Source organism: Culex quinquefasciatus, chromosome 3, assembly GCF_015732765.1.
Source record: "Culex quinquefasciatus strain JHB chromosome 3, VPISU_Cqui_1.0_pri_paternal, whole genome shotgun sequence".
In the NCBI taxonomy this organism is placed as follows: Eukaryota; Metazoa; Arthropoda; class Insecta; order Diptera; family Culicidae; genus Culex; species Culex quinquefasciatus.
The window spans coordinates 63534360-63548216 of record NC_051863.1 but is presented as its reverse complement, the minus strand read 5'-3'; the positions used below and the strand labels follow the sequence as shown (position 1 = coordinate 63548216).

The 13857-nt window shown below is 37.2% G+C and overlaps 1 protein-coding gene across 2 annotated transcripts in view; it reads right to left on the bottom strand.

Annotated features, from left to right (window-relative positions):
* Positions 1–11197: 11197 nt before the first annotated feature.
* LOC6054663 (zinc finger protein rotund) overlaps positions 11198–13857 on the bottom strand; it is a 219150-nt gene continuing 216490 nt past the window's right edge. Inside the window, exon 6 of one of the 2 annotated variants that reach the window (XM_038261932.1) lies at positions 11198–13061. In XM_038261932.1, the coding sequence (XP_038117860.1) occupies positions 11781–13061 (1281 nt within the window). In that variant the 3' untranslated portion in view covers positions 11198–11780. The remainder of the gene's footprint in view (positions 13062–13857) is intronic. The other variant, XM_038261933.1, reaches the window with a different exon arrangement.

The window sequence follows — 13857 nt, the reverse complement described above, 5'->3', positions numbered from 1 at the left end:
GGATTACGAGTTAGTCCGATTAGATTGCCTACCACTTTCATTTAGGACTGCCTATTGGTGTTGCTCCACATTGCGATACTCACCCTTCAGTGGTCCGATCAAGAATGAAGGGGGATTCCCTTAATCACTCACTTTGTCCGTAAAGATAGGCGAAACAACTAACTATAAATTTTCCTTTTATTTCAGCAATGTATCCTTCAAAACGGTTGGATTTAAATGAGGAGAGCGGAGGCTTGTCCTCTGACAGCGCAGTGGTACCAGTTTTGGTTAGGTGTTTGCAAACTAGTTATGCACAATCCTACTCTGACACAACAGATCGATATTATTTGAAAGAAATTGAGTGACCACCCTGCATTTGGAATCGTTCGAAGATCTTTTCAAATAATACAACTGCAACAAACAATGTTTTTACATACATTTATAAGATTTTATTTTAATCCTTTGATTTATTTCGAAATTGTTTACAGTAGATCAAGATGTACAGTTTCAAATAGCTTTTCGTAAATTATAAAATATTTGCAAGTTTATCTTTTCCGCCACTGCTGCTGCTGCAATTGTGTTACGGCTTCATTGATGGCCCCCTTCCACGGGGGGTCTAAGTACTCAACGGTTGTGTGTTTGACACAAATATTTAGTACGATATCTTTTTGCTTAGTTTGCTTTTCACTTGTCTAGGATTTTTTTTGCACACATGCATTGCCCCACACGTCGTCATTATCGCTTATAAATATAATTGCAGCTTAGTTTTCCACAGTGATTTCTGTTTTGTTTTTCGTTTATTTAAGGATATTTCTTAACATGCTTGTGTTGATTTTCTTTTTCTTTAAGTTCGTTTTCTCCTTACAGAAAGATTTTTGCTGGTTTTATTTTACATCTAAGTTTACGACAAAAATGCATTCTTGTGTTTAATTTGCTCTAAAGTGTATTTTTCCGTCTGGTTTGTGACATAATTTTAGAGAAGTTTTGTTTTTGTTTCGAATTTGAAGAAAGTGTGTAAATCAAATGCATCGGGGACTGCTAAAAAAATCTAGTTATTTCACAAAAAATGCTCGTTAACTGAAACTTTAAAATTATTTGCGTGTAACTTTAACTAAAACAGTGCATTGCTTTAACTTATTACGATTTCCTTTCGTTCGTTTCAGTTTATGAAATATGTCTTCCATTTTCATTAATTTATCACAGTTTTCAGAAAATACACGTGTCTTTTAATTATTTTACACAGATATTAGTTTAGTAGAATGATTGATTTAATTTGAATGTATTCCACGTTACTGGTACTATAGTTATTGAGATATTAAAGATCGTAGTTTCTTTTAGTTTTACTTATTTTTTTCCATAATTACTCCACAATAATTCTTTTTTTTCTCTTACTCTTTTGCAATAATTTCAGCAATGGACGTCCATATCTTTTAAAGTATAAATCAACAGTGTATGTGTGTTTGTATCTCGCTACAAATTCGTCTTTTTGTTTTGCTCGTTTTCCCCTTAAAACGAATAGGAATGCTAGGCTGTTAGTAACTTAACGTAGTGTCGTCTAAAATGATGAATCTGTTCCAGCAGGTTGGACGGCGAATCAATTACTTATCATACACGTTTTCTCTTTCTTCACTTATTTTTTTCATCCTACATTTGTTCTATTGAGCACAGAAATTGTAACTAAATGTGAATGCTGCTTTAATTACAGTTATACAATTAAAAAAAGAGTGTGCGCGCGCGCGGTGAAAACAAAAAACAAGTTGCTCGAATATTGCCTTCGTAAATGCTTTGCATCATTGTTTAAAAAAAGAAAACGGACATTTGCTTTACTTAGTATAACTTAACAAACACTTCAACTGATATATATTTAAAAACGGGGGGTTTTGCGTTTTGCGTGTACGTTCGTTACGAGTTAGCCTCGTGCTTTGTTCTTACAAATAATGCTATTCTTTTAAAGATTGTTTTTTTTCAGCTTAGTTAACTATTTACAGTTCGTTTTTTTTTTTTCATGGAAAACCTGTCGGTTTAAAACGGTAATGATGGGGTGTTTTCAAGTCGTGTAGTTTATGTAAAACCTAAGGAACATTTACACCCCCTGCCAGACGGAGGGGGAGCTTCTCTTGTCATAATCTGATTTCGTGTAGTAAATTTACAGGAATTTTGCAAAAGTTGCCATGTTATTCGTTCTTCTTTTTGTTTTTCGAAATGAGGAAAATTGATTTAACTGACAAAGAAACTTTTTTTCAAAGCATTTGTTAAATAATTAGTTTTATCAACTTTATTATTTTAATTTAATATTTGATTTTAAATATTTCATAAAAATCTGTTTCCATGTCGGGACAGATTCATGAACTTTACTATTGATTGCAAAAGTTAAAAATGTCCATGCCGTTTAAATTCCATACAAAGACGATGCTTAAAAAAGATATTTTCATGACCGGCCGTTTGTGACAAGAAATATTCATTATTCGAGAAATTATAAATAAATTAGATGAGCGTTTTAAATAAAAAAACATTCTACAATTTTGTTGACTGCTTCAATCCAGGATTTTAAGCGAAGATGGCGTTCGAATGGTGAACGCCCGAAATGTCAAAATCGCCCAGTAGCACCAACATTAGAAAAAAATATGACTGTCATGCCATGGCATACTTGTTCTGTAATGTTGGTACCACTGCGTGATTTTGACATTTCGGGCGTACACCATTCGAACGCCATCTTCGCTTAAAAACCTCGATATAAAGCTCAATTAAGTTGATTGTGGGAGAAATTAAATGTTGCCTATTTTAAGTTAATTTATTGTCTTGTCTTTATTGAAATTATGAAATATTTTTGGAATAATATAAATTTATTACAAACAAACTCAAATATGATCATAAATACCTATTTTGAAACTTTGGCCAATTTTGAGGGCAGATTTGGACTCATCTGCCAAACTTACATGGAAAAACATAAATTTGGACAATTTCAGAATTAAAACACTACTTTTTCCTTTAAAAATTAGACATTTTCAAGCGAAGGTATCTCAAGTGTTCAAATATTATGTACAGGGCTTCCACGCCTCTCCCACCTCCTGTCACGCATTTTCCCGACTTTGAAAAATAATCAGTACCGTAAAACGGGGTGACTTTGATAGCCTGGGTGACTTTGATAGGTTTGCAATTTTTCCGCAAAATGAAGAGTACAATTAAAATACGAACGGAATTGTTTAGAATCATACTGACCGTGGTAGAGAAGTGTTCAAAGTACCTCAAAAAGAACTTTTCATAAAATTTTGAAAAGTTTAAAAAGTTAGTTTACTATAGTTAAGAAAATGTTGATGAAAGTCATTACTTTAAACTTCTCAAAGTGTCATAATTTTCTCAATGAACATGATTTTGAATCGGAAAGCGGAATGCATTTTCGGATTCTTTGGAAAATTTTCCACTAGGAGAAGGTTAAATAAGTTTGTAAATAACAAATAAAATGTGTTTTTGAAAAAAACAATTTTAAAAAATCTTCAGATTTATAGGCATTTTCAGTAGAAAACTGAAAACTTGTGATTCGTGCTTCGAATTCAGTATAAAATGCAATATAAATCAATAATTTTATAAACAAAACTAGTTTTAACAAATTTCTGACAAAATTCCGACTTTTTTGCAATTTTACCTAAAATTTAGGGGAGAGTGGGGAGACTTGATCCCCGGGGACACTTGATCCCAAGCCTGTATCTCGTCAGCATGTGGGTAAAACAATTAGCTTTGTTCTAGAAAGTTGTGCGAAATTAACTAAAACTCATTGTAGAAAACAAAGAAAAAAAATTAAAAAATGTTTAGATTCAATTACACACATTTTTCTAAAACGAGCTACAAAAAACATCCAAGAGATCTTTTTTTCTTTGTATTGATATGTATAGAAAACACTCAAAAATTATTCAAACAAATATTTTTTATGCATGAATTGTTTGATAAACTTATCAACTCCAAAACCCTTACGCATTTGATATTAAATTTATCGTCAAACTATTTTTACAATCAATTGTTTAAAAAAGTGCGTTTAGGGAGACTTGATCCCTGCATTTTTACAGTCACTGGAATCAGCTTCAAGATTAATTAATTGAGCTGGGTTTTCATACATAGTTTCCTTTAGTATAGTTGTACATAACTTACTGCAGTTTGAACCTTTTATCAAAAGTTTTGTAAACAAAAATTTCCAGCTTTTGTAAACATGCTTAATTTTGGGCTAAAAAATAATATTTTAAGTTTTTAAATATTTAACATACTAAACTTGTTATATTTTGAACACAAACGTACAGGTTTTATGTGAAATTGCTGTGACTTATAGAAAATTAAAAGTTTGGATGAATAAGAAACATTTTGCTTAAGATTTCTTCAAAATGTTGAAAGGGGGATCAAGTTACCCCTAACATTTTTAAAATGCCGGTTTAAAATATTTTTTTAAAACGCTTGGCATGATTCGAAGAGTTTATATGATGAAATACCCTTATCAGCCAAACATAGTTGAATGTTTAAGCTTTCATTTCATGCAAAAAGTTTATAGTTTTGTGAGAAATTGACAGAGTTATGTGCGATACAAAAAAAGGGGATCAAGTCTCCCCACTCTCCCCTATGTGTATTTTGTTAAAAAGCTTATAAACTTTGCTAACTTATTATAAACATAAATTTTTTTTCTTAAAAACTATATCAGCTACTTTAGTGATGGTACATTTAACGTACAAATGAAGTTTGAACATCTTAAATATGATTTTAACAAGAAAAAGGTGCAGGTGGTTATGTTCTACATGACCAATATGACAAAGAACTTTGTACAAAACTCCTTAAAATATATTTTATTTTATTTTATATTTTTAAATCATTGCCTATTTATTTAATCCAAAATTATTTATTCCAAAGAAATGTTTTCAATCTTTGGCACCTCTGTGGAAATAAATTGCCAAAACAATTATGGTTCGGAAAATGTCCTCCCGGGAGGACCTCCCAGAGGGAACCGGCCACTCTAGGTTGTGACCACCACAATCAAAATGGTAATTTTCATGTCCTGTATCAACCATGAATTTTGATACCCATATTGCCCCAAGTCGTAATGTTTGATTAATGCCCTCCGTGTAGAACCTTCCCGTGGGCACTGGCCACTCCAGGTGTGGCCAATCCGGTCAAACTGGCCATTTTAAATACCAGTTTCAAAAACCATGAATTTTGATACCCATATTGCCCCAAGCCGTATGGTTCGACCAATGTCCCCCCGGTAGAACCTTCCCGAGGGCACTGGCCACTCCGGGTGCGGCCAATATCCTATAAATGTGGTCCCAACCCCATTGCCCCAAATCATTCTGGTTTTCCGGTGACCTTCCTAAAAATTTTCATTAGAACAGAATTCCTCCCAATTTAGTGCACAAACTGTGTCTTTCAATGTGTGCGTGTGTGTGTGAGCAATAAAATTACCACCGTGGATCCGTCTTTGATGAACCCACGGTAGGTACTGAAATTTTCTGAGGCTATCTGTTAGCTTAAATAGTTCGCATGAAATGTGGCAACAGTGGTGCAACATTCTCGCGTGACAGTTCCACGAAAGCAGGAGAGGACTCTCAGAGTAGGCAAAATTTGCACGATGTTGCCACATTTCATGCGAACTATTTAAGCTAGCACTTAGCCTCAGAAAATTTCAGTGCCTTCCGTGGTTTCATCAAAGACGGATCCACGGTGGTAATTTTATTGCTCACACACACACGCACACATTGAAAGACACAGTTTGTGCACTAAATTGGGAGGAATTCTGTTCCAATGAAATTTTTTAGGAAGGTCACCGGAAAACCAGAATGATTTGGGGCAATGGGGTTGGGACCACATTTATAGGATATTGGCCGCACCCGGAGTGGCCAGTGCCCTCGGGAAGGTTCTACCGGGGGGACATTAATCGAACCATACGACTTGGGGCAATATGGGTATCAAAATTCATGGTTTTTGAAACTGGTAATAAAAATTGCCATTTTGACCGGATTGGCCGCACCCGGAGTGGCCAGTGCCCTCGGGAAGGTTCTACCGGGGGGACATTAATCGAACCATACATTTTGGGACAATATGGGTATCAAAATTCATGGTTTTTGAAACTGGTAATGAAAATGGCCAGTTTGACCGGATTGGCCACACCCGGAGTGGCCAGTGCTCTCGGGAAGGTTCTACCGGGGGGACATTAATCGAACCATACGACTTGGGGCAATATGGGTATCAAAATTCATGGTTTTTGAAACTGGTAATGAAAATGGCCAGTGCCCTCGGGAAGGTTCTACCGGGGGGACATTAATCGAACCATACGACTTGGGGCAATATGGGTATCAAAATTCATGGTTTTTGAAACTGGTAATAAAAATTGCCATTTTGACCGGATTGGCCGCACCCGGAGTGGCCAGTGCCCTCGGGAAGGTTCTATCGGGGGGACATTAATCGAACCATACATTTTGGGACAATATGGGTATCAAAATTCATGGTTTTTGAAACTGGTAATGAAAATGGCCAGTTTGACCGGATTGGCCACACCCGGAGTGGCCAGTGCTCTCGGGAAGGTTCTACCGGGGGGACATTAATCGAACCATACGACTTGGGGCAATATGGGTATCGAAATTCATGGTTTTTGAAACTGGTAATGAAAATGGCCAGTTTGACCGAATTGGCCAACCCCGTAGTAGCCAGCGCAATGGGAAAGGTTCTAACGGGGGGACATTAATCGAATGGATCCCCAGAATGATCCATTCCCCAGAATGACCCATTCCCCAGAAATATTTATGACCTTTAAAAACATGTTATGTTTCCCATGTGATACAATGCCATTTAGTATAGCGCCGTTTGGCATACCATAATTTGGCATAATGACGCATAATGGTCAATTGGCATAATGATATTAAACATTAATTCAATTTTAGAATCGGTTCAAAAAAGCCTTCTCGACTTGTGATAACTAATGACAATTTTTTTTAGGGAAAACTTCTAAAGTAAAATTGTCAGCATGCTGGATTTATTACAAGCCAACAGTGTTTTCCCTTCTATAAAGAAAGGAAAATTCTACATTAAAGGGAAAATTAAACTTTCGGCAGACAGTCAAGAGAGTTATCTCTTCTTTAAAGAAGGGAAATTCAACTTTAAAGGGAAATTTCAACTTTTGTCCGCAGTTATGACAGTCACGAGAGTTTTCCCTTCTTTAAAGAAGGGAAAATTCAACTTCAAAGGGAAAATGAAACTCTTGTCAGCAATACTGACAGGCAAGAGAGTTTTCCCTTCTTTAAAGAAGGAAAAATTCAACTTTAAAGGGAAAATTCATCTTTCGTCAGCAATCATCACAAGTTAAGAGCGTTTTCCTTTGTTTAAAGAAGGGAACATTTAACTTTTGTCAGCAGTTATCACAAAAAAGGCAAATCTAAATACTTCACACTTTAAAACTGATCATTTTTTGAAATAAAGTACATTCATAATAAAAATAAAATTTTTCTAGGGAATGGGTCATTCTGCGGAATGAGTTTCTGGGGAATCGACCATTCTGGGGAATCGACCATTCTGGGGAATGGATTTCTGGGGAATGGCATTCTGGGGAATGGGATAGAACCGCCTCAAGTCGTATGGTTCGATTAATGTCCACCCGATAGAACCTTCCCGATGGCACTGGCCACTCCGGGTGTGGCCAATCCGGTCAAAAATGGCAATTTTTATTACCAGTTTCAAAAACCATGAATTTTGATACCCATATTGCCCCAAGTCGTATGGTTCGATTAATGTCCCCCCGGTAGAACCTTCCCGAGGGCACTGGCCATTTTCATTACCAGTTTCAAAAACCATGAATTTTGATACCCATATTGCCCCAAGTCGTATGGTTCGATTAATGTCCCCCCGGTAGAACCTTCCCGAGAGCACTGGCCACTCCGGGTGTGGCCAATCCGGTCAAACTGGCCATTTTCATTACCAGTTTCAAAAACCATGAATTTTGATACCCATATTGTCCCAAAATGTATGGTTCGATTAATGTCCCCCCGGTAGAACCTTCCCGAGGGCACTGGCCACTCCGGGTGCGGCCAATATCCTATAAATGTGGTCCCAACCCCATTGCCCCAAATCATTCTGGTTTTCCGGTGACCTTCCTAAAAATTTTCATTAGAACAGAATTCCTCCCAATTTAGTGCACAAACTGTGTCTTTCAATGTGTGCGTGTGTGTGTGAGCAATAAAATTACCACCGTGGATCCGTCTTTGATGAACCCACGGTAGGTACTGAAATTTTCTGAGGCTAAGTGCTAGCTTAAATAGTTTGCATGGAATGTGGCAACAGTGGTGCAACATTCTCGCGTGACAGTTCCACGAAAGCAGGAGACAAGGCAAAATTTGTGAAGTGCTCTCAGCCAATCAGCAGCCGGGATTTTTCCTGCATTCATTTTTTATTTTCATCTTAACTTTTGAATACTTTAACAAAGTTTTATCAACTTTGTGAGGTAGTCAACTTGCAATTTAAGACTTCCCCTTTCGTTTGGTGGATAAAGCATGCAGATTGCTTGAATTGGGTGGAAGATATAAGCGTTCAAACAATTACACAAATCGTTACACTTTCGCTTCGCGAAATTTTGGATTGACACCCGTAGACAGTGCCCTTAGGACAAAGTTCTTTGTCAAAACTATGTTGATAGTCACCCCGGAATTTAAACTAAGAATTTTTAACTCAACTCTTTTTCTAAACACTATTGAAACAACGTTTTTTCCAAAATAGTGTATGGACTTTGTGTGGCTTACCCCAGTACATGTTTTAAAAATAATAATCATGAGAAAAATCTTACCTGTTGGAAAATATTCAAAAAAACAAATTGAAATCCTATCAAAGTCACCCCGGTTTACGGTAGTCATAACCAAACATGTCCCGAGCAGACGGAGTAACTTGGTAATAACTTTTTTTGTTATTTAAAAATACTAGACCAAAAACATTTTATGTTATTTAATACAAAATTTGTTAATCGTCGTTTTGATTTTTTTGTTATTGGATTGTTATTGTAATAACAGACTTATAACATTTTTAAGTTATTTTTGCTAATCATTGTTATTATTTTTTGTTATTTTTACAACTAATCCGATCATCCTCATAACAGTTGTAGGTATTCTTCCATAACAAAAAAATATTCCAAAGTTGTTTTGGCTTTCAACCAATATCTGACCGATAACAAATTTTGTTATGATAACAAAAACTGTTATTTTACTCTTATGCAAAAATGGATTTTTCAAGAAGTTTCCATAACACTTTATGTAATGTTTTACAGTATTTGTTATTGAAATGGCATCCTGATCAGACGGAAATAACTTTGGTATAACATTTTTCATATTTGAAAATACTAGGATAATAAATTTTTATGTTATTTTAAACAAGATTTGTTATTCGTCGTTATGAGTTTTTTGTTATTGGATTGTTATTTTAATAAGAGACTTATAACATTTTTAGTTTTTCCTGGAACAAATATTTGTTATTATTTTTTGTTAATTTAACAACTAATCCGATCATCCCAACAGTTGGAGGTATTCTTCCATAACAAAAAATGTTATTTCAAAGTTGTTTTGGCTTTCAACCAATATCAGACTAATAACAAATTTTGTCACGATAAAAGAAACTTCTATTGAAGTCTTTTGGAAAAATGGATTTTTCAAGAAGATTTCACAACACTTTCTGTTATTTTAACAGTATTTGTTATTGAAACGGCATGAATTTTGTTATTATCGTCTGCCCGGGGTTATTTATTTATTTTTGCAATTTAATTAAAACAGTGGGAAAATTTTAATCAACTTTTCATAACATAATCTGTTATAATTTTTAATTTCGATAAACTTGATTAGCACTATGGATACGTTTTGACTACCAGAGCAGGCGGAAATAACTTGGGAATAACATTTTTTGATATTTGAAAATACTGGGCCAATGACATTTTATGTTATGTTTTGGTTATTTTTTGAACAAATTTTCGTTATTATTTTTTGTTATTTTAGCAACTAATCCGATCATCCCAATAAAAGTTGGAGTTATTTTTCCATAACAAAAGATGTTATTCCTAAGTTGTTTTTGCTTTTAATCAATATCAGACCAATTACAAATTTTGTTATGATAACATAAACTGTTATTCAACTCTTATACAAAAATGGTTTTTCAAGAAGAATCCATAACAGTTTCCGTTATTTTAACAGTATTTGTTATGAATTTCGTTATCCCGAGCAGACGGTAATAACTTGGGAATAATATTTTCTGATATTTGAAAATACTAGGCCAATAACATTTTATGTTATTTATAACAAGATTTGTTATTCGTCGCTATGATTTTTTTTTGTTATTGGATTGTTATTGTAATAATAGGCTAATCACATTTTCAGTTATTTTTCGAACAAATCTTTGTTATTATTTTTTGTTATTTTAACAACTAATCCGATCATCCCAATAACAGTTCGAGGTATTCCTCCATAACAAAAAATGTTATTGCAAAGTTGTTTTGGCTGTCTACCAATATCAGACCAATAACAAATTTTGTTATTATAACATAAACTGTTATTTGACCCTTATGCAAAAATGGATTTTTCAAGAAGAATCCATAACATTTTTTGTTATTTTAACAGTATTTGTTATTGAAATGGCATGAATTTTGTTATTACCGTCTGCCCGGGATTACCGTCTGGCCGGGTAATTTTGTCAAATACATCATGTTGGCCAGTTTTGTTAAGGACATTTGTTTGGCCATGAGCAGTTATCTACGAAATCGGTCTTTTTTTAAATTTTATTATTTGTATTTTTTAATCCGACTTGAAACAAAGAAGCCATTTTGATTCATAAGTTTGTCCATTTGGTTTTCCATACAGATTTGTCAGCTGTCTATACAAAAATGATGTGAGAAAATTAAAAATTCTGTATCTTTTGAAGGAATTTTTTGATCAAATTGGTGCCTTCGGCAAAGTTGTAGGTATGAATAAGGACTACACTGAAAAAAATGATACAAGGTAAAAAAAATGATGGTTATTTTTAATTTCACATTTTGTCACTAAAACTTGATTTGCAAAAAAAAAAAACACTATTTTTATCTACTTTTTTTTCTAATATGTTTTAGGGTACATCAAATGCCAACTTTTCAGAAATTTCCAGGTTGTGCAAAATATCGTGAATTTTTAAAAATTGATTTTTAAAAAAAAATCGGAATATTGGTCGCAAAAATTTTTCAACTTCATGTTTCGATGTAAAATCGAATATGCCATCAAAAAGTACTTCAGTGAAATTTTGATTAAGTGCACCGTTTTTACGTTATTGCCATTTTAAGGTAACTTTTTTTAAAGTTATAGATTTCGAATTTAGAAATTGCTCGCCTGCAAAATTTTGGGCGATTTTTCTCACACTCAAAAAATATGGAGAAAAACATCGCAAAAATAACAGATATGATCAAATTTAGTTCTGCCAAGTTTCATTATTTAGACATCCCTAGAGAACCAGTGAGCTTTTGGGGGTTGGAAGATGAAATGTTAAGGAATATGAACCAATCTGATATTTTTTATTGGAAGGAAGGCAAGACTGCCGTTAATCCAGATTTTCAAGCATTGAGGACGTTACAAATGGTAACGGCGTAACGCACGCTTAAAATGTCAAAATCGCTCGATGCTAACAACAGCTTATGCCATATCTTGCGGAGATAGAACCAAGAATTTCCCTCATCCTCTTAAAAAAAAAAAAATTAGGCCAAAAATCCACGTGCAACAGGATAACATCCATTTGTCAGTCAAATTCGATTTTCCTCATTTTTCATGTTCTTTTCCCCACTCTTAACCCTTATCCTTCCCCCCTGCCCCCACCGTCACCCCGAGCAAGTGCTCCCCGGCCATCAACCCCCCGCCTCCCCCACCCGGCTGGTGCGCATAGTTCCGAATCTGGTGCAGCGAAATCAGCTGATTCGGGAACGCGTTCGACGGACTCTGCTGCATCGACTTCTGGCCCTGGCCGAAGCTGATCGCATCGTACAGATAGGACGGCCTCTGCGCCAACTGCTGATGGTGGTGCTGCAGACTGTTCAGATGGCCGGGCGGCATCGCCTGGATCGGCGTGAACGCCGAGTTGGAGGTCGCTTTCGTCGCTATGCTGGTGTCGTAACCGCTGGCGGCCGACATCGGGGTTGAGGACGTGGGGAGGGAGATTTGGCCGGTGCCGTTCATGCCGCCGCCATTTTGACGGCCGCCGCTGGCGACCAGATCTTCGACGGGTTCATCGCCACCGCGGTGGTGGTGTAGATCGCCGCTGGAGTGACCGTTCGGGGTTTGGTTGGTGCCGTTCTGGGTCAAGCTAAAGTCATGGTGTTGTTGTTGTTGGGATTGTTGTTGTTGTTGCTGTTGTTGCATGACGTCCGTCATGGTGGCCGCCGAGTCGGGACTGACCTTGGGCCAGTACGGAGTCTCGGCGCCGCCGCTACCTCCTCCGGAGTTTGTCATGGCCGGTGGAACGACCGTAGTTGCGGTCGATGAAGAGTTGTTGTTGCTGGTACTGTTGTTGCTATTTCCAGCGGCCAGGTTGATCGAGGCGTTGCTGCTCCGGGCTCCGATCGGTGGCCGCTTGTCCGTCCGCTCGGCGTGCTTCTGCATGTGCTTCGACAGGTACGTCTCCTGGGTGTACGACTTGCCGCAGTACTGGCAGATGTGCGTCTTCAGGTGCTTGGACTCCTTGTGCTTCGGGATGTGCTCGAGCAGCGATGGTTCGTCCGAGAAGCACTTGTAGCACGAGTTGCACTTGAACGGTTTGTCCGTCTGGTGACAGCGCGAGTGCGACTGCAGGTTTGACAGCTGTGAGAACGCCTTCTGACAGCCCACGTGGCGACATTTGTACGGTTTATCGCCGGTGTGCGTCCGGATGTGCTGCTGCAGGTGGCTCAGCTGGGTGAACTTGCGCTGGCAGATCTCGCAGCGGTACGGCTTGATGCCGAGATGTATCCGCGTGTGCTGCGACAGATAGCTCGAGTTGGCGAACGCCTTGTTGCACTGCGAACATTTGTACGGTTTCGCCTCGCGCATGTGGATCTGCGTGTGCAGCTGCAGGTCCGCCTTCGAGGTGAAGATCTGCAAGGAGAAAGAGAACAGCATTTTGTTAGTCTTAAATACAGAGTAATTTTCAAATGGTTTTAAACTTGAATAGTTGAAACAATAGAAACTACAGTATCTGCACCCACTTATTCAAACAAAATGTGATGCCAACTTCCTTTGCTTTTCACTACGCTCGTTGAAATTTCCAACTCAAAATTTCGTAAAACTTCTCACCATCTCCCCCCCCCCCCCTCCAAACCTCCCCATTGCTTCGTACAGTTTTTCCCAAGCCACTCAGCCACGCCAGCAATTAATCCTTCCATCAAAAGCATACCTCACTGGCTGGCACAACTTGCGGGACTCAAGAGGGGGTGGGGAAGGTTGCTGCGCCAGGGTGCAAACTTCCCGGCAGCTAAAATAATTCAAACAAAGTACTTTCCAAACAATCCTTCCTTCTGGCGAATTTGCAAATTTTCTCCTCGTTTTTTTTTTCCTCGTTCCTTGCACTCATCAGCTTCAAGTTTCATCACCAGGCCAGCACTAAAATAGCATTTTCGGGGGGCGGAGTGAAAATTGCTTCGCTTTTCCTCGACCAATCCATCCAGCCATCCGACTCCGACGACGACGTCGTTGTTTTGTGAATGAGTATAAGGATCGTCACCGCTGGATGAAGGATGAAGTGGTACAGTTATCAATATTTGTTGCTATTTTTTCATTATTTCAATTCTATTGATATATGTTTTTCTTCTTTCTACTACCCAAGTAACCATCCAGCATTATTATAGAAATCATAAATCAGATGCAAAACTGCATTCACCAGCTAATCAGCTGT